We start from the raw sequence: 19,216 nt of genomic DNA, 5'->3' as shown, positions 1-19,216 counted from the left end.
TTGGTAAAAATATACGTATTTGTTCATTGCTATGAAAATTACTTTTTTTTTTATATTATTTTAACATTTTTCTCATGTATTACATAAAAAAAAACAACTTTTTTTTTCATTTAATTATTAATTACTAACTTTCACCTGCTTGTTCCGCTCCCGTGGTCTGTGGATAGTTGTTAACAAATTGTGGGGCTATTTCAAATCCTGTCTAGTCGTCTTATAGTTATTTCGATCATAAAATGCTATAAATTGTACACATATCTTATACCTACTAAAAATAATTATGATTTAAGGTGTTTATAAATTCTCATAAATTTAATATACTTATAAGTTATAGATAATAAAAACAATTTTTTCTATTTATAATAGAATATATAATAATATTATAACGTCGTTAAATGAATAACAATAATAATGATTATTAAACAACAACATTGGGCATGGCATTATGTAGGTTTTCGCTTCATACAGCCATTCAGTTGACTAACTATATTATTTTTCTATTAGTTATTATTATTATTATTGGATGCGTTTTAGTTTATTTTAACTATTGAAGTCTCAAGATTAAGTACATTAGTCGTAGTTAGGACGCAGTGATCATTACTTCAAACCCCGCAGGACCGTTCAAAGCGCCGAGCCGTTGTCACATCTCATATACGTCGACAATAATAATTAATTCATCGTCGATTCTATATACACATTCTGAGGTTAGGTGGGAAGTATCACGAGTGCTCGATGTCGAAAAATATCACTGAGATGGATTTGTTCAACTTGAATTCAAATCATCTTTTTATAATTATCTAGAGAAGGATAATTAATAATTATTCGTAATGTATTATCCAACAAACATAATATTATTGTTGATGATAGGTTATTCAGGACTACTAAATTTTCACTCACCCTAGGGGAACTAGCGCATTTTTTTTTTTAGTGGTATCACTGGTATCGGCATATCGCCAAGAGCTATATTACACTCGGGTTGCTATAAATTGCGTCCCATTTCAAATTTTTTATGTAAATAGCGGCCCGGGTATATTTTTATATATTTGCCTACCTAAATATTTGTTATTGTTAAGTAAATTACGTCGTTGTCTAAGGGTTACGAAATCAATATTTTCCTTTCCATTTTCAGACTTATGATTGACAATATAATTGTATTAATGTCGGTATAGTTAAAAATATTGGTAAATAGGTAGGTAGTGCGTTGACATCGCTTAATATAATTAATAGGTATATTTAAAAGAATGTCAGCCCTCGAGGCTGATCAAGAAAGTGGTGGCTATATAAATGTAGACTAAGATCTAAAAACTCTAGTAGTGCAGAAAAATAGAAATAAAAAGTTATTAGTAAGGTAACAATTCAAAACCAAGGTGTGTTACATGCGGAGGAACAGTGGTAGTGACGGAGGATATATTATGTCCTCTGTGATATTTTTGATCAATATTTATAATATTACCTGTGTATTAAATACTCAATTATATATACCACAACAAAAACTACGTGTAAAAATGGCTAAGTAAAAATAATATTAGATCTTTAAGTAGGTACTATAGAGATCATGAATAAATATAAATATATTGAATTTAAGTTAACTTATTTTGTTTCAATAATTTATTTATTGGCGAAGAATTATTTAGATCAGTATACAAATATTAACAATAATAATAATTTATATTTTAATAGTCTTTAATAAATAATAATAATTAATAATTATTTAGTTCATCGCACTCTGTTTCTTTTAAAATCCCTGGTCAAGTAAATTATTATATATTATTATTATTATTATTATTATCTTATTATATTATTATGTTCATGATCTATGGCAATGACAATGCTAGAAACGGCACCATGATATGAAAACTGAAATGAAAAAAAAAAAATGTACATAAAAATTTTAAAAAATGTTTATGAATAAAACTCGAATTAGAAAATGTGCTTTAATTATTAATTTTAAATAAAATTAAAACCATTCAACTCAATAATTTATAAAATAAGATCCAATTTTCTTGGTTTTTTAGCTAACTTGTTATTAAATTATTTCCTCTGTGTCATTGTGTAAATTATTGTGGATAGCTAACTTAGTTGATCCATTCAATCGATCCTGTTTTATGACAAATAATTGTTATTAATTAATTATTATGAAAATGAATAAAAATATGTTTTTATTCTTACTTCAGACATGTTATTTGTTAAATAAGTCTTTATTCTCTTTAGAGAAGAAAACATCCGCTCAGGTGTGGTGGTAGAAACAGACAATGTGACAATTTTGATTATTTTAATTATATTAACATCATATTCAGTAAGAGATTGAATAGCTGATTTTGAAACATTATTTGATCAACTTAACTTGCGCCTCCACAACTTTAAATCGACCAGTAAAATAACAATGTTTTTTACATTTGAAGAGTTAAATTCAACTAATGTTTTGAATGAAGTTTCTTCATCTGCAGCTAAAACTGTATTGGGAGAAAATAAACTATTAAATCCTAAAAATGGAATACAATTTTAAAATACACCAATAAATAATAATATTTTATAATTATACTAGGTACCTTAAGATGTGAGTGTGACAAAAATCTATTTTCCAATTCAGTTATAAAATAATCGACGTATGGTATAAAAATAGTTATTTATAATACGTTTCTGCATCCAATTATTGATCAGACAATGGATTTGCTCTATTTGTTTGTCTTTTATTCAACCGTTTGACTGACCACTCAATATCCATTTTAACAGCCAGTTCCTATTTTTTTTTTTAAAACAATTTTTATAAAAATAATAAGTATTTATCTAACATGCAATTTATAATATAACATTTTTAACCTTTGCTTGTACGATTATTTTTTTGAACTCATTATCACATTCACTTCTCAAAAATTTCAATTCTGAAACAATAACTTTTGTTAGGTCAACTGCTTCCATCTTGTGACACAAAGACATTTAAGAGTTTTCAATTTTACATTAGTCTCACTATTTTCAATACAAGACAACAGAACATTATTACGTTTGGGTGTATTGAAAAAACGTACAACTTTTCCATAATTCCCAAACAATTTCTCATAGGTTTAATGTTACTAGCCGTTGAGACGGCCAAGTTTAACGAATGAGCTGAATAGTGTATGTATAATGCTTTATGATACTTTGCTCTAACGTTGGCTTAAACAAGGCCTTACGTGGCCTGCCATATTACTTGTACCATCGCAACCTTGTCCATATAAATAGTTGCAGTCAACCCCACAACTCATCAATCCTAATATACCAAATTAAAATTAAAATTAAAAATAAATTGTCTTAAAATATTAAAGCAATATTTTTTTCAATTACCATTCAAAATAGAATCTGCTAAATGTTTTCCTGCAAAAATTTGAACTGGGAAAAATTAAAAAAAATCTTCATTCTCATTTTTATTTTTGTCAACATATCTTACACAAAGCGCCAACTGTTCAACCACTGATATATTAAAGGTTTCGTCAGCCGACATAGTAAAATATTTTAAATCAATGATTTGATTCACTGTCTTTTTAAAATGATATCACCACATACTGAAATTATTTCATTTTGAACTTGGGGACAAATGAATTTATTTTTTCCTTCTTTTTCGAAAATACTTTTTAAAACATTCAGCACGTGATGGTGTTCAGTATTTTAAAATAGCTCGAAAATTGCTTTGATTTATATTATCACAATCTGTAAGTTGTAATATAAATGACTTACAGTTAATTGACTCAAAAGATGTATCTAATATAATATATACAAAAATTTATATGGTGAAATAAATAAATTTAGAATTTATAAAAAAAAAAAATAATAAAAAAATTTCTAACCGTTCTGGAAGCTTTCCAGAATCATTATGTCCACGCAATGCTATTTCTTGACTACCACACAATATTATACAATCAATAATTGGTACAAGGCGTTTCCTATTCGACTTAATTTGCTTTAATCTATTAAAATTTTAAAAATATCATAAATATATACTGAAAAATAATAAATATTTAACATATTTCATGTTACCTTATACCTTTCGGAATCCAGTCGACTATTAATTGACAAATCTTTATTAAAATTTATCTTTAAAAAATTGTCTGAATCCAAAATGGAAGATTCGTGTTAGCTCCTTTGTGAATGTGTACGAAAAATCTGAAATAATAATTAACAATAATAAATATAATATTAAACAATCTACCAACATAGGAATATAAATAAAAAAGCTTGTAATAAGTGTATATTTCAACTACCTCCTTAGCATTTTTCCACACATTTAAGGCTTTAACTACAAGCTGTCCTAATGACTGGCTGACTATTGGTTCAGCCAGTCTTTGTAAAAATAACGCAAATTTGCAAAAAGCACAATTTTTAAGTTTAGAATATGACAGCCAGTTTTACTCTGTAAGCCACTTATACTGAAACTTCAAGCAACGTTTTTGTTTTTTCACTTATAGAGGAAATTTATAGTTCGATGGTGGTAGGTACCCAAACATTAAGCAAAATCTAAAATAAATTTTTGATTAAGTATAGTTATACAATTTTTGATATCAAATTATTATTCTTACAATATGTTTATCAGAAATCAAATTTCTTTGTACGAATAAAACTACATCATTTTTGTTATATTGCTGTTTATTCAAAGTTTCTTCAATCTTTTATATTAAAAAACATTAGGCAATAAGCAATAAGCATATAAAATGTATAAATGTATAACAACTTAACTCTTAAGAATATGCTTAAACTAAGGCCTGGATTTTTATGCATTTACATGTTTTTGAACAATATAAAATATTGTTAGGTAAACTAGGAGTTTGAATTTAAGTCAGTAGATCCGAAATATAAACTTTTCTTAGTATATTTTTGTATTTTACCATTTTTTTTTTTTTATTGCATATTAAATTTACGATTTTTTATTTAATAGATATGGTTATTAAAAGCATATATACATTTTTTAATAGGTACATAAGATGTAATATTTTGCTTATTTTAATTAAAATAACCGAGGTTTTCATAAAGCAAAATAAAATTTTTTTTTTTTAATCGATTTATTCTGCATATTTTTTTATTTTATAGGGCATACTCCTACAAAAAATGAGAATAAATGCATATTTTTTAGTACATAGGTATTTCTGAAACTTTTAGAGCATATAAATCCGGGCCCTACTTTTAATAAGGTTATGTTCAGAAATGACAAAAGTTTTATCAAAGTCAGGGAAAGTAGGTACTTACATGTATTGCAGGAACTTGAGACTGGAGATCACAATTGCCACTATCCTCAATTGAAGTTAACTCAGTAAATTCATTATTAACAAAATGCTCATTTGGTTTTTCTTGTTTTAAATATTAAATGAAACAAAACAATTTGGTATAATTATAACTTCTATAAATAATTTTACTAACAGTTCATTTTTCATTAAAACTTTTCTTACCTCATCTTCTTTAAATTTTTTTACAAAATAAGAAAGTACAGTGTTCTATCTTTTGTTTGTTTTTCGCTCATTAATAATATTATCCATAGCAAATTTATAAAATTAATATTTACAAAAATAAATTGAAATATTTACAGTCACAAGTCACAGAGATGTCAATAAACATAAAACTATGTAAATTGTCGTTATTAATACGTGATAGGTACTAATAGTACATGTGTAATAAAGGACATCGTCACATAAAACAACGTTTCAGTGGTTAATAGTAGTTTATCTTGTCATTTTATCTCGATCTATGTATTGAAAGAACCACAGATGTCTTTAAATAGAAATCTGTGGACAAAACTGACGTTTAGCCATAGACTTATCTCATAGACAAGGCATGCCTGGCCGGCGGGTATGGATATAATTTGACAGCCAAGATAAGTTTGTGGTGGATTATATCTGTGATCATAATTTTTAACATGATACGGATAATTTTATATTTTATAATATTATATAGTTATATCACAGAATCTATTCTGTGGTTATATCAAGTACAAGTAAATGCGTTAAATATTAAAAAAAAATAAATAAACGCCTCAAAGGTGTTAATTATCGCGATAAATTGAAACCTATGTAACATGGATTTCCTAAAGAGGTAAGACTTGACAGAGTAAATGTATACATAGTTAAGTAGATAATATTTTAAATGTAACGCATATGGGTAGAAATATTTTGCGCCCCCCGTAATTAAAGATAAAACAAATTTAAATAAATATTGTGAACTTAATGCATTTTTGGACTAAAACCCCCTACCAAAATTTTTCCAACCTACGCCAATGCCATAAATTTCGAACTTGGCGTATTATTGTAAGTTGTACTGTATCATTTGTATTTTGTATCAATACATACATGGCGTTTACGTGTTTCCGAATCCATGTTATTTTATAGTTCATATAATCATATTACTGTGTCATTGTCATTTTTCACTATTTTTATGATATAATGTATTAATGTTATAAATTTAAAATTATAATATAGTAAGAGTAAGTGAAAATATCTTGATGAGACGGATCACTTAACTCCAGATAAACTGTTCTAGCAACCAGTTTTTGAATGCTCAACTACAATTTGTTATATTAAAGTAAGACTTTACATTCCCAATTTACCTGTTTATCGCTAAGATGTATTAGTTGTTTTTTTACTAATTTTGTTTAATTAGCAGAACCAAATGATATTTAATTTGATTACAGTGTCTTAATGGTTCAAATGAAACAATGTAAAAAAAGTTTTGACAGTTCTTCCGAAATAGTGACGGAATCAGATCAGGAAGTCTATAACTTGTGTCATTATTTTGAAGACATATTAAGTCATGGATTAAAATCAATCAATAAAGCGGGCAGGTAAGAATTATGAAAATATTGCTTTCCTTAAGGTTATAAATACCTTTATTGTATCGTGGTTTTAGAAGTTCATTATTGAATCGGCTAGTATCAAAAACCGTTACTGGTCTTTCAGATTTGGACAAAAGTTTAAATCGCCTTATTCCATTTTGGTGCTTAGTTTAAGAAATATAAACGAACCAGAAATGCAACGATTTAAATTGTTATTAAACATAAAAAATTATTACGGTCGAGATAAAGCTCAGTTAAGATCATACATTAATAAACGGTGCTTGGAAAAATATATGCAATTATATATTAATAATGATAATCTAATCAATCGATTTTATGAAAATGGGCTTATAATGTGTAACACAGAAAAAAATTTAATAATGCCCTTCAATGCTGCTGATTAGTATCATACCATGTATATTTTATATCAAATTATATTGTAATGAATTTTAGAGTTTAAAACATAACTCTTTTTTCTTCAGGTTTGTCATCAATAGTATTTGCCTTGACAATAGATAAAGTTGAATTCAATAAAGATATTCAAGAAGAAAAATGTTGTGTTTGTTGCAGTACATCAGACATTTAACTTCATAAATGTTTGATTTTGAACGGTTATGTATCAATATGCTCTCGATTTCCTTGAAAATCTTGAATAGATAAATATTGAAAAAAAAAATTTTTTAAAGCTTAATATTCTTTTTCCTTCATCTTAGAAACAGTATATTATTTTGAATTTTGAATTTAAAATTTGACCTTTCACCGATAACAAAAAAAGTTAAAAATTATATTTTTTTGATAAGTTTTGTTTTATTTTTATAACATTTTACAATATACATATAAATTTAATATTAATGAAAGGAAACATAGAAAAGTATTTTTAATTTCAATTTTAAACTATTACTCATTTTTATTATAAATAATAAGGTCTGAATATACTAAAAATCTCTCCAATCAGAGCACGGGTAGGTGAATTTTCCTGGTTTCTCAGAAGTGTGTAACTTTTTAAGCCTTTGATTTTGACTCATCAGCTGGGAGTAAACTTACACAGGTTACTACCACACTTTCTAGCTTCTTTACCGAACCGAAGGTGGTAGTAACACCATGATGAAGAGGACGAGTTGATTTTAGGTGTTTGTGGTGATTGAACTGTTTCTGTGTGATTTCTCGGCTCTTGTTTTTGCTTGAAATATGCTAACTGACTTGAAAGTTTGCGTATGGCTTCCTCGAGAGTGTCGAGACGAGCTTCAATTGTCCTAGGCGTGGCGCCGACCGCGACTTCGCGAGGCTCACGTTCTCGCCGACCAGCCCTTTGTGCCAGTAGAGACGACGTGAAAAAAATATGACCTGTGACGTAAATTAGTTAATATACCTTAAGTTAGATATCCAAACTTTATATTTATACTATTAATTTTGCCTTTAAAAATGTATGTATGTCCAGAATGAATAAAGACACGATTCCTAATAACCGTTGAACAAACGAATATGAAGATGCCGACCATGTCTTTACTTTTTGAAAGGAATTCCAAAAATTCATCTGGAATAAATCAAGCACAATTGAAATAGCACCTTCAAACAAATACAATTTTTGATTTAACTGATAAAAGTAGGTTAATAACACATTTTAGTAATTATCTCTGTGTAAAGTTACGTAGGCGAGTTTGATTATTGAAAAACACAGTCTTGAAATAATTAAATGTATACTTACAATTTAAATAATTGTTCAATATTGCTTACTGTTAGATGAGAAGTGATAAATGCCAAAAGAAGAGTAGATACTCGAATTAAATATTCGATTGAAATTTAAATATCAAAATTATATATTATGAGTAACACGTCAAATGTGAAATGCAAGTATAAATTATGAATTCTTTATTCTTTATATTATAGACGAGTTAAATTTATTTTATACTGCAGATGTCTACGGTTGAACGTTCAAAATAGTACTGACGAAATTTTTTGTCTAACAGGAATGAATAAATATATTTTAACACCGAAAAATCATTTCATTGACGACAACATTTCTATTGTTTTTGTGGCCAGAATATATTTATATGTAAATAGCTTATTATATTGGTTTTATAATACAATATATCCATGGCATTACTCCTATATTGTAATCGTGCATTATGTCAAACAATTCTATTTTTTTTTTTTTTTTTTTTTGCATTAGACATTTAATCAGTATTGTTAATAATTAAAATAAATCGGCTCATTTCGTGAACACGAGAAGACTTTTTTTTTATTCGTGTAACCTAGCTGGCTGGCTATAAGTGTTGTCCAGTCTCTATAGGATATGCTGTTTATTCAATCACGGAAAGTTTTCTTATGGTTAACTCATATAGCGTTTTTTTTTCAAGTTCCTATTGTAAAGCACATAGTAGAAATAAATAAGTTTTTATTGTGGTCCACACATGAATCTGCATTAAGTATTACTGTATAACTGATTGTACGTTATTTGATGAATTTTATAGTTTTTTGAAAACGATTTTATAAAATAAAATAAAAACTATTTAATATCGCCACCACTGGCAATTGCTTCGGGCCATGAGTAACACGATGCTCGGTAAGATTATAAGTTCAATACAGTCGTTTGTAAAATGCAATTGACATTTCGAGCAACGGTATTGGCAAACACTATTGCACTAATCAAAAGTTAGACGGAATATTGAAAACCAAACTTCATCGATGACAAGTCTATATTATAATAATGACTTCTCCGGTCTACCGAAAATGCATTATAGAAGTTCGACGTCCAATATAAAATTTATGGTACTTGAATCAAGATACGATGGACAGGACTCGGTGCGGATTTATAGCTGTCTCGCTGAAAAAATATCATTCGCCGTACCAAACACCTATCACAGGAAACACGTCCGAAGTCGCCGACTATATTATGTGACAATATTAAAAAAAATAAAGAATAAGAAACTAGAAATTTTCTTGATCATTTATATTGTCATTCTCTATACCATCATCGTTTTCAAATTATTATTATAGCTCTTTGTACCTATACTTCGTTTCTAACTCACTGAGAAAAGTATTTTATAGTAGGTACTAGACAAATTATCGATGTTAAAAATCTAAGCATTTTTACTGCTCCAATGTTTGACGACAGATATCAAAATAAATACATCTGTGATTTGTCGATTCTCTCAGAACCTAAAATGTTTTTTTTTTTAATACAGAAATGTAACAATATAGTTTATAAGCGTTACGGCGTACGCATAAAATAAAAAATATATATACTATATAGGTGTAATAAAATTAGCTGAATAACCCGGCTTTGCCCGTGTACAGTTTTTTGTTACCTACTAAAACTTTTATTCAATCAGTTTTTATATTTATTACAATCTGCTTTTAGAAATTATGTTGATTCTAGGTTGCCATGTACTGTAACAATTATAAGTCGCCAAAAAATATACATTATGGTGTTATAAAAACTAAAAAAAAATATTTACATTGACATATTTTATTCATCTCAATAATTCTTTATAAACATTATTGTTTCTACTGCCTTTTGGGGCTAAAATAACCAAACTATTGGCAGAGCCATGATATAACTATAATATAACCTATATATAATTATATCATGAACGGCACTATAAACTTCTATAGTACCCTAAAAACGACTGCCGTGATTCTGAATTTAATATAAATTTCCATTAAAAAGTTCTCATTTTTCATTTATTACATACGATTTTGATGGTTTTTTTTACAAAAGCACGTTATATTTCTGATGTTTGGGAGTTTACTAAAAGTTAATTGATGTATTAGAAAATTAGTTATGTCGTATTACAAGTTTTGTATTTTACACAGTTTAAATTTTTTTTACTTTAAAAGGTTTATGTCTGCAAGACAGAAATCTTTACAATTTTTTCTTAATTCACTCAGTTACACTACTTACAATTTCAATTTTACATTGGTAATAATAATAATGTTAGTTATATCAAATTTAAATCAATTGAGAATACAATATAAAGTATGTTAGTATAATATATATTATTTATATATATTTTTTTAATATTTAAATCTCCTTCACCTTGATTATTACAATTAAAATAATAAAATAAATTAGTGAACAATTAATTAATATTACACACGAATGTTACGTTCTACCCACATACCAAATTAAATAACTGAACCTACACATAGGATATAATAATATTTCAAAAATTCAATAAATTTTCATACCGCTGTTTCTGTAGCAAATGATTGAATATACATTTCGTATACTCCACATCCATTCTTGGGTCATGTGCATACGTAGTCTTATGTTTTCTGTTGCATCATACTCTGTCATGTGTTTCTACTAAGTTAAGTATAGTCTTCTTGATTTATCATATTTTCCTATATCTACTTCAAAAATTATTTCCCTATTACTTAATTTCTCAAATTGAACGAAAAAATTCTTATTAAAGTTTCGTGAATTACTTTTGCTTCTGATTCCTCTTTATTAATTAGTGTACACGCAGTACATAATTTATAATACAATGTTTCTACTCTATGGCAATAATCATTGACGTTTTCATCATAACACATTTTAATAGAATTTAATTGTATTTGTAAACTTGAAGCGGTTGTCGTATCTTAAAAAGCATCCGATAAATAAGTAATAACTCTTAATGTATACCCATTTAGTAACATTTTTATATTTTATCATTTCTAATGCTCTACAACATAATCTATTTGTTAAATATTTAACTAAAGTTGGTGCGCATTTTTCTTCAGCCAAATTTACTGCCATATCACATGCATTTATGAACGGTTAGATATTATCGTCTTCTCCCATACACATAGGTATAAGCTTAAATGCTTCCTCTAATTTTATGGTAACCATTTTATTTACACGCGGTTTTCTCCCGAACGTTAACTCAGTGTGTTCAAAATCGTCCGTAACCTTGCTACGTGTAACCTTTTTATTGTCTAAGCTTAAACTTCTCGCTAAGCTGTGTTTTATTTTCGCGCTCTGACATTCACTTGGGCTTCTAATAGACTAGGGCGTTCTTTCGGGCTTTCAGTAGGGCTAGGGCTTTTACTAGGGCTTCCCAAATCAATCAACTGTTGGGTTTTATTTAATACTTTAAACTCAAATCTGGAGTTTCTAAAGACGTCTTATTCGATGGATTAGCTACTTCCAAAGGAGATGTACCTGTGTTTTCCATAAATTGCTTTCACACTCATTTGATACGTTTTACAATCAACTATAATAATATATGCCCTTTAATAATCAAAAAAAATTCCTTAATAGTTTTTTTGCGACCTACTTGAATATATTCAGTTACATAAATGATACTTCTTAGGTTTTATATTTTTGTAACATATATTTGTGTAATAATTTAATTAACTATTCACTCACAATAATGCAATGTTCGTTGATGTTGTCATCCTATCTGAATACTTTCTGCAACGTTGAATTGAATGGTCTTCTCTTCTGGAGTTATCAGCGAGGAAGACTGCGCAATCTTCCTTGTTGATGGTGGCCTTTGACGGTTTGCCTCCTTGAAAAGTGAATCCTACCGACTGCGCCAAATTGTTGCGTGTCAGTATCAGATTTGAATCCAAATGGTTATTTTGAATGAAAGTTAAACTTAATAACGAACAATGTATTTATTGCGTATAAATGAAATACATGTAACAAATAAAATAAATAAAATAAGTGGCTGAGTATCGTGAAAGTGCTCAGGTGTTGATAGCTTTGGTACATCTCATAGATATCTCGTAGGCCATAGCTATAACAATCGTTATGGCTACAGCTTGCTAAGCTGTACTACACTGCCACTGCCACTGCCACTGTGCCCGTACTGGGCCTAATACAGTTCGGCACTTCGGCCCCTAAATAACAGGTAAAAACGTGGATTGCCAGGGTTGTGAGTGGTGACCATAGACCTATTATCTACGGTCGTGACTCGACGACTCGTGGCCATAGATATTATCACATTGTATTGATAATAATGTGTTCTTATCAAAAATGTAATGGTTTGCTGTTGGCGGCACTGTCAACGTTTGCTTATAATAAACGAATGCACGATATCCATAACAATTAACAGCAGTCAGCATTTCAGCAATATACCATGCTACATTGCAATTATTGCATTAATAATTAAAAATGCCAAATTCTATTTAGTAAAATTAAACTTTTAACTTTAAATTATAAAATACACTGATTCATTGGCGATTGGAAAAGTGTATTTTCTATATATTTGAGTGAATGCTGTTACTAAAAATGTGAATTTAAAAATACAAATTTATATCTACAAGATCCCACCACAAAATATATTTCATGATTCAATTGAATTTCAAAATTGTTCAAGAAAATTCATAACCATTTTTACCTTTGATCACAAGTACCTATCGACTGTCATAATTTTCATTATATAATGTGTTTAATGAGAATTTTGAATTTTAGGTCTGAATAATCATCTACATCAACATTGAATTGTGAATTTAAATACTGTGTATTTAACTTATACCAAATACTATATAAAGTATTTGCTTATACTCACAGTTATTAATATTAATCAACAACTAAGAGAGTTCAAACATGGGTGTTCCTGCTTTTTTTAGATGGTTGACGAGAAAATATCCATCAGTTATTGTCAATTGTATTGAACAAAAAGTATGATTACATTTATTTTTGGTGGGCTAGCAATGCATGTTAGTAATATGTTTTATTTTAGTCAACAGATGTAAATGGGGAACAAATTCCAATAGATTCAACCTTGCCAAATCCAAATGGAATTGAATTTGACAATTTATATTTGGATATGAATGGGATTATACATCCTTGTACTCATCCTGAAAATAAGTAAACATTTAACAATATCACCTAAATTAATAAATTAATCATATTATATTTATTGTTTAAAGACCGGCTCCAAAAGACGAGGATGAAATGATGATAGCAATATTTGAATGTATTGATCGTCTGTTTAGAATTGTGAGGCCTCGTAAAGTGTTGTATATGGCTATTGATGGTGTGGTAGGTTATTTTATGTTTGTTATTAATAATTTATTTTTGATACAATTTGTAATGTATGTATTTCATTTTTAGGCTCCTAGAGCTAAAATGAACCAACAGAGATCGAGACGTTTTAGGGCATCGAAAGAGACAACAGAAAAAAATGAAGAATTGGCACGTGTAAGAAAGAATCTTATTGAAGCTGGTGCCATATTACCACCTGAAAAACAAAAAGGAGAACATTTTGACAGCAATTGCATTACACCTGTAAGTTAAATATTGTTAATAAATACTAAATAGGTTATAGGTACTAATACATTTTAAAATTTGTAGAACTTATGAGATTTAAAACTAAACAAATATGATATTTGCCATTTGGATTTGTTCAACTATTTATAATTGTTATTGATTAAATTGTGATCTATTAGTATTAAATTTCAATAGTATTTAAATGTAATTTATTAACAAACTTCTTATTTAAAGAATATACAGTAATTTAATATTTTTTAGTAACATATATCTCCCTATTTTATAATTTTAATTAATATAGTAATATTTTTTTTTGACAAACTCCCAAACCGTTACAATAAAATTGAATACCTTATTTAAATTAAATACAAATATATTTTTCTTACATTTTTATAATTTATTCAATACATAGTTTGTTTAGGTAAGGGCAATGGGAGAAAAATTATAGTTACTGTTGTTTCATTATGTACTACAAATTTACAATATTAGTGTTTTAATAATTAAACTATATATTATTATATTATTATTTTAATTTAATTAAATGGTATTTTAGGGAACACCATTTATGGACAAACTATCAGCTTGTTTACATTATTATGTTCATGATCGATTAAACAATGACCCTGGATGGAAAGGTATCAAAGTGATATTGTCTGATGCTAATGTTCCAGGAGAAGGTGAACACAAAATAATGGATTTTATTAGAAAACAAAGAGGTATAAATAAAATAATTATAATACTTATATTTACTTACACAAATTTAAATTGAACTTGATTTATATATTTTAAATTTCAGCACAACCTAATCATGATCCAAATACACAACATGTCCTTTGTGGTGCTGATGCTGATCTTATTATGTTAGGACTTGCAACCCATGAGCCAAATTTTACAATAATTCGAGAAGAATTTAAACCGAATCAACCCAGGCCTTGTGATATGTGTGGTCAAATGGGTAATAATTTTGATATATTATAATATCATTATAAATCTATTTTATTGTTCTTTGTCTACTTCATCGATTGTAATTGCATGGCTGAAATCATAATATTATAACTTACTATGCAAATTATTAAAACATAGATTTATATAAGTCACAAACTGTTAAGTTTGGAGATCAATTTTTTAATACTTCAGTTTATGTTATTATGAAAGAATACTGACAAATAACTATTTTAGTATTGAACCTTATTAATATTAATAACATTATAGGGTATTATCATTTTATTAATGTTTAATAATATGTTTAGGACATGAAATTAAAGACTGCCAAGGTTTAGAAAGAGAAGAATTCAATGATGGATCAACTATTGAATTTTCAGCTGATGTTCAGTTCATATTTGTACGTTTGAATGTGTTACGTGAATATTTAGAACGGGAATTAGAAATGCCTAACTTACCCTTTAAATATGAATTTGAACGAGCTCTTGATGATTGGGTGTTTATGTGTTTTTTTGTTGGTAATGACTTTTTGCCTCACTTGCCATCATTAGAAATACGAGAAAATGCAATTGATCGTCTTGTTTCTTTATATAAAAAAACAGTATACAAAACCGGGGTAATTATTTCATTGTTAAATAAAATATATATTCTTATGTAATTAATGTTTACACTATTTTTATTTTCAGGGATTTTTAACTATAAATGGTGATGTTAATTTGGAAAGAGTACAATTAATAATGTCAGATTTAGGTATGGCTGAGGATGAAATATTTAAAAAAAGACAACAAACTGAGAAAATGTTTGCTGATAGAAACAAATTGAAAAAGCGACGTGAAAAACATGATAAATTAATGCGCTCAAGGAGTGCTCCTAGTTTTGTTCTGGGGGGTCAATATGCACCAACAGTAATTACAACATTTTATCAATAAGACTAACTTTTTTTATTTCTATTAATGAATTAATTACTTACATAAATAAATATTTATTCTAGGCACCAAATACTGCATTTTCAATATCCAATCCAAGACAAACTGTTGATGATATGAGAAGACAAAGTGTAGTTAGTATTTAAAGTCTATTCATAGTAAAATAATTTAACATATTTTGTTAAATTAATTATTTTTTATTCAATAGGGTAATGAAAATAATCAAGGAGTGAAACGGAAAAGAGATGATAATGAATCATCAGACGAAGAAAAAGAAACACCTGATGAAGTTCGTTTATGGGAAGATGGTTTTAAGGAACGTTACTATGAATCTAAATTTGATGTAGACAGGACAAATAGTGGTTTCCGACATCAGGTGGCTTTAGAGTATGTGCGTGGTCTTTGTTGGGTTCTCCAATATTATTATCAAGGTTGTCCTTCTTGGAAATGGTATTTTCCTTATCATTATGCACCCTTTGCATCTGACTTTCTTAATATTTCTGCAGTATCAACAAAATTTGAAAAAGGAACTGTACCAGTATGTATTTTTTTTATATATTTTTTTAATAATTAATTATAATATTCATAATTTTGTTTACAGTTTCGTCCATTAGAACAACTTATGAGTGTTTTTCCTGCAGCCAGTAGCAAACATGTACCTCAACCTTGGGCTGTTTTGATGAGTGATCCAGTAAATTATTTTTCGTACTAATTCTATGTATAATCAAAAATATATCTTTTTTATAATAGAAATATTAAATTCATAGGAATCAACAATAATTGATTTTTATCCAGTGGACTTCAAAATTGATTTAAATGGTAAAAAGTTTGCTTGGCAAGGTGTTGCACTTTTGCCATTTGTTGAGGAAACAAGACTGCATAAAGCCTTGGAACCATACTATGATCTTTTGACTTCTGAAGAAAGTATGTAAACAAAAATGTTCATATTTAATATTATATATTTTAATAATGCTTTTTTAAGTCGTAACATTTTGTTGTGTTGTAAATTAAAAGAATCCAATTTAACTTTTAAAACAAGTCCAGTTGTTTTTTATATAGTTGCATAATGATTTCTAATTATTTTAATTTAATAGTTAATTAATGGAGACTCAAATGTTATCATTACAATATTGTGGCTAATTTTCTATTGATTATGTTCAATCCATTTTTTTGTCTGACAATAGGACCTTTTTTATTTTTTATATGTCTTATTTTAACAAAAATTTCAAAATTTGAATAAATTGCCTATTACCTATCTATTTAAATAATTAATGGTGACCTCTTTTGAATGTTTATGCTATATAAGTAAGGTATATTGAAAGTATATTTTTGGGGGTTTTGTATACACTGTTCTATCAACGTTTATTGTGGTTGAAATATATGTAATTATTTTTTAATTAAAAATTAGTAATTTTGTTGAATGTTCTCTATGTTAAATTATGATTTTAAATATTAACAATTAGGACGACGAAATGTAAAAGGCATGGATCGTTTGTACATTCAACAAGATAATTCTAAGTACGGATTGCTTAAAGATTTGTATCTAGATAAAACTAACTATGAAAACTCAACATCTGTACTTATTGATGGTATGGAAGGGAAAGTTATGTTGGCTGATGACTGTGTTAAAATTGGAGGGTAATAAAAAAGCTGATATTTAATTACTGTTGAATTCATTTAATTGTCAATATAAATTATTTTAGATCACTTCCGTCGCCAGTTATGGGATTAAATGTTGTAAGATCAAATCAAGTTATATGGTATGTTCAAATGTTATTTTACTGTGGTGTATAACATATTTTCTTACAGAAGGTTTTTTCTTTAGTGTGAAATTTGAGGATCCCAACTATGGAGATGATTTTATATTTGAAGCTATTCGTCTTCAAGGTGTTGTGTAAGTGTAGTTTTTTTATATTAGAAATGAAGTATAATTTTTTTATTTTGAATAGAGAACCACCTAGAGTATTGAAGCCAAAACATTTGTCTGATGAACAATCTCGTTCTTGGAGGCCTATGATTGGTATGACTCATTCAAATCAACGTGGAAGGCTTGCGACTTCAGGTCATAGAGCACTATCGTATGTACTAATTTTTAATAAGTTTTTGTTTAAATATTAAGAATAATTTTTTTTTAGACATTATGTACCCAGAAATGCTAGTAACATACCTAGAAATTCAAGTAATTATGGTTCTGTTCCTCCACCACAAAGTAATTGTCACTGTTTATTGCTTAATTTGAATACTTTATTTTGTTAGACAAATTGATCTTATTATTTTTTTTTAGATTATCGAAACAATGGCCGTCAAAATGACTACTCAAATTCTAGACGTCCGAGTGGTAACTGGCATGCAAATCAAAACCAATTTCCACAAAATGATCAGAATACAAACAGAGCCAATTATGGCCGTCAACAAAATAGTTCATATAGATCAGACAATAATGCATATCCAAATTATGGAACTCAACATACATCTGATCAACAATCTATGCGTAGAAATGATAGACCAGGATATTATACGTCTGATTATCAAGCTAATAATCCTCAGTAAGTTATTTTTTTTCCATTAAAATTATTGCCAACAGTTCAATCAAATTCTTGTATTGTAATCTAGACCTAGACAATCTTTTGGTGGTAATGTGGGTCCGATTAGAGGATCACAAAATAATCGTTATCAACCGTATAACCATACTACCCAACGAGTAAGTGTTTTGATTTGAAATATAATAGATGTATTATTTATTGATAATTTGTTTTACTTTTGTACTTGACAGGGTGGTCCAAGGCCTCATGGTTACAACTATCGTGGAAATTATTGACAACACAGATGTGCTATTAGATTTTATTAAAACCTTTTACTTAAATTTTAAAACATGCTGAGAATGGAACCTCTAATATTGTTGAAATTCAAATAATATAATATATATATTATATACCAAACTCATAATTGATTTATATAATGTAGTGACAAAGTAAAATTTTTGATATTTGCCAAATTTTTATAATAAATTTAATTTTGTTTTAATACCACTATTATTGATAATTTTATTATTACAAATTATTGTTTACTTCAATTTTTTTTAAAAATTTAAATTCAAATAAACTGATTTAAAAGAAATGTTATGGTTTGTGATTACATTTGGCTCTGCATTTGGCCATGCCTAATTTCTAAGTATTGTACACACGCCCCTGCGCAATAGTCAATCATCAACTATATTTTTTAACTTGAATAGAGTGTTATGGTCAATGTTATGGTCTTATACGTACAAGTTTGAGAATTATTCTACTAGGCTGCTACTATGGTTCAATTAAATATAATATTACTAAAGCTAGAAAAATTAAAATAAAATGTTAT

The 19,216-nt window shown here is 27.8% G+C and overlaps 3 protein-coding genes and 1 long non-coding RNA gene across 16 annotated transcripts in view; 2 read left to right on the top strand and 2 right to left on the bottom strand.

Annotated features, from left to right (window-relative positions):
• The window catches only part of LOC114128946 (nucleolar protein 16-like), a 37,622-nt gene that overhangs the window by 13,472 nt on the left and 4,934 nt on the right, over window positions 1–19,216 (top strand). The gene's annotated exons all lie outside the window — the stretch shown is intronic.
• Window positions 1,622–6,050, bottom strand: LOC114132635 (uncharacterized). 11 transcript variants are annotated; one of them, XR_007603282.1, is made up of 13 exons: window positions 5,412–6,050; window positions 5,212–5,312; window positions 4,548–4,634; window positions 4,233–4,485; window positions 4,009–4,134; window positions 3,819–3,938; window positions 3,319–3,681; window positions 2,955–3,244; window positions 2,818–2,879; window positions 2,547–2,737; window positions 2,167–2,480; window positions 2,018–2,095; window positions 1,622–1,854 (listed from the first exon to the last, which is right to left on the bottom strand). It is a non-coding gene; the product is annotated as an uncharacterized LOC114132635 (long non-coding RNA). The 11 variants fall into 11 exon arrangements; XR_007603286.1 differs by lacking the exon at window positions 1,622–1,854 and having other exon boundaries at window positions 1,903–2,095; window positions 3,319–3,444; window positions 3,538–3,681; XR_007603281.1 differs by lacking the exon at window positions 1,622–1,854 and having other exon boundaries at window positions 1,903–2,095.
• Window positions 7,570–12,683, bottom strand: LOC126549119 (uncharacterized). 3 transcript variants are annotated; one of them, XM_050197626.1, is made up of 3 exons: window positions 10,979–12,658; window positions 8,190–8,321; window positions 7,570–8,131 (listed from the first exon to the last, which is right to left on the bottom strand). In XM_050197626.1, the coding sequence occupies exons 1-3, from the start codon at window positions 11,085–11,087 to the stop codon at window positions 7,812–7,814; spliced, it is 561 nt and encodes a 186-aa protein (XP_050053583.1). In that variant the 5' UTR covers window positions 11,088–12,658; the 3' UTR covers window positions 7,570–7,811. The 3 variants fall into 3 exon arrangements, 2 of the variants coding, with proteins under 2 accessions (XP_050053583.1, XP_050053584.1); XM_050197627.1 differs by having other exon boundaries at window positions 8,202–8,321; window positions 10,979–12,656; XR_007603280.1 differs by having other exon boundaries at window positions 7,570–8,321; window positions 8,493–12,683.
• On the top strand, window positions 12,840–18,894 carry LOC114128954 (5'-3' exoribonuclease 2 homolog). Its single transcript, XM_027993568.2, has 21 exons — window positions 12,840–13,131; window positions 13,194–13,403; window positions 13,465–13,592; window positions 13,655–13,766; window positions 13,839–14,012; window positions 14,548–14,710; window positions 14,791–14,949; window positions 15,245–15,552; window positions 15,623–15,841; window positions 15,928–15,996; window positions 16,071–16,400; window positions 16,464–16,553; window positions 16,630–16,786; window positions 17,326–17,500; window positions 17,566–17,622; window positions 17,688–17,756; window positions 17,812–17,940; window positions 17,998–18,071; window positions 18,147–18,408; window positions 18,476–18,563; window positions 18,636–18,894. Exons 2-21 carry the CDS (start codon window positions 13,329–13,331, stop codon window positions 18,678–18,680), a joined length of 2,883 nt encoding a protein of 960 aa, XP_027849369.2. The 5' UTR covers window positions 12,840–13,131; window positions 13,194–13,328; the 3' UTR covers window positions 18,681–18,894.

The sequence above is a fragment of the Aphis gossypii genome, chromosome 1 (assembly GCF_020184175.1).
Source record: "Aphis gossypii isolate Hap1 chromosome 1, ASM2018417v2, whole genome shotgun sequence".
NCBI lineage: Eukaryota > Metazoa > Arthropoda > Insecta > Hemiptera > Aphididae > Aphis > Aphis gossypii.
Note: the sequence above shows the minus strand (reverse complement) of the source record. Positions and strands in the feature narration are given on the sequence as shown.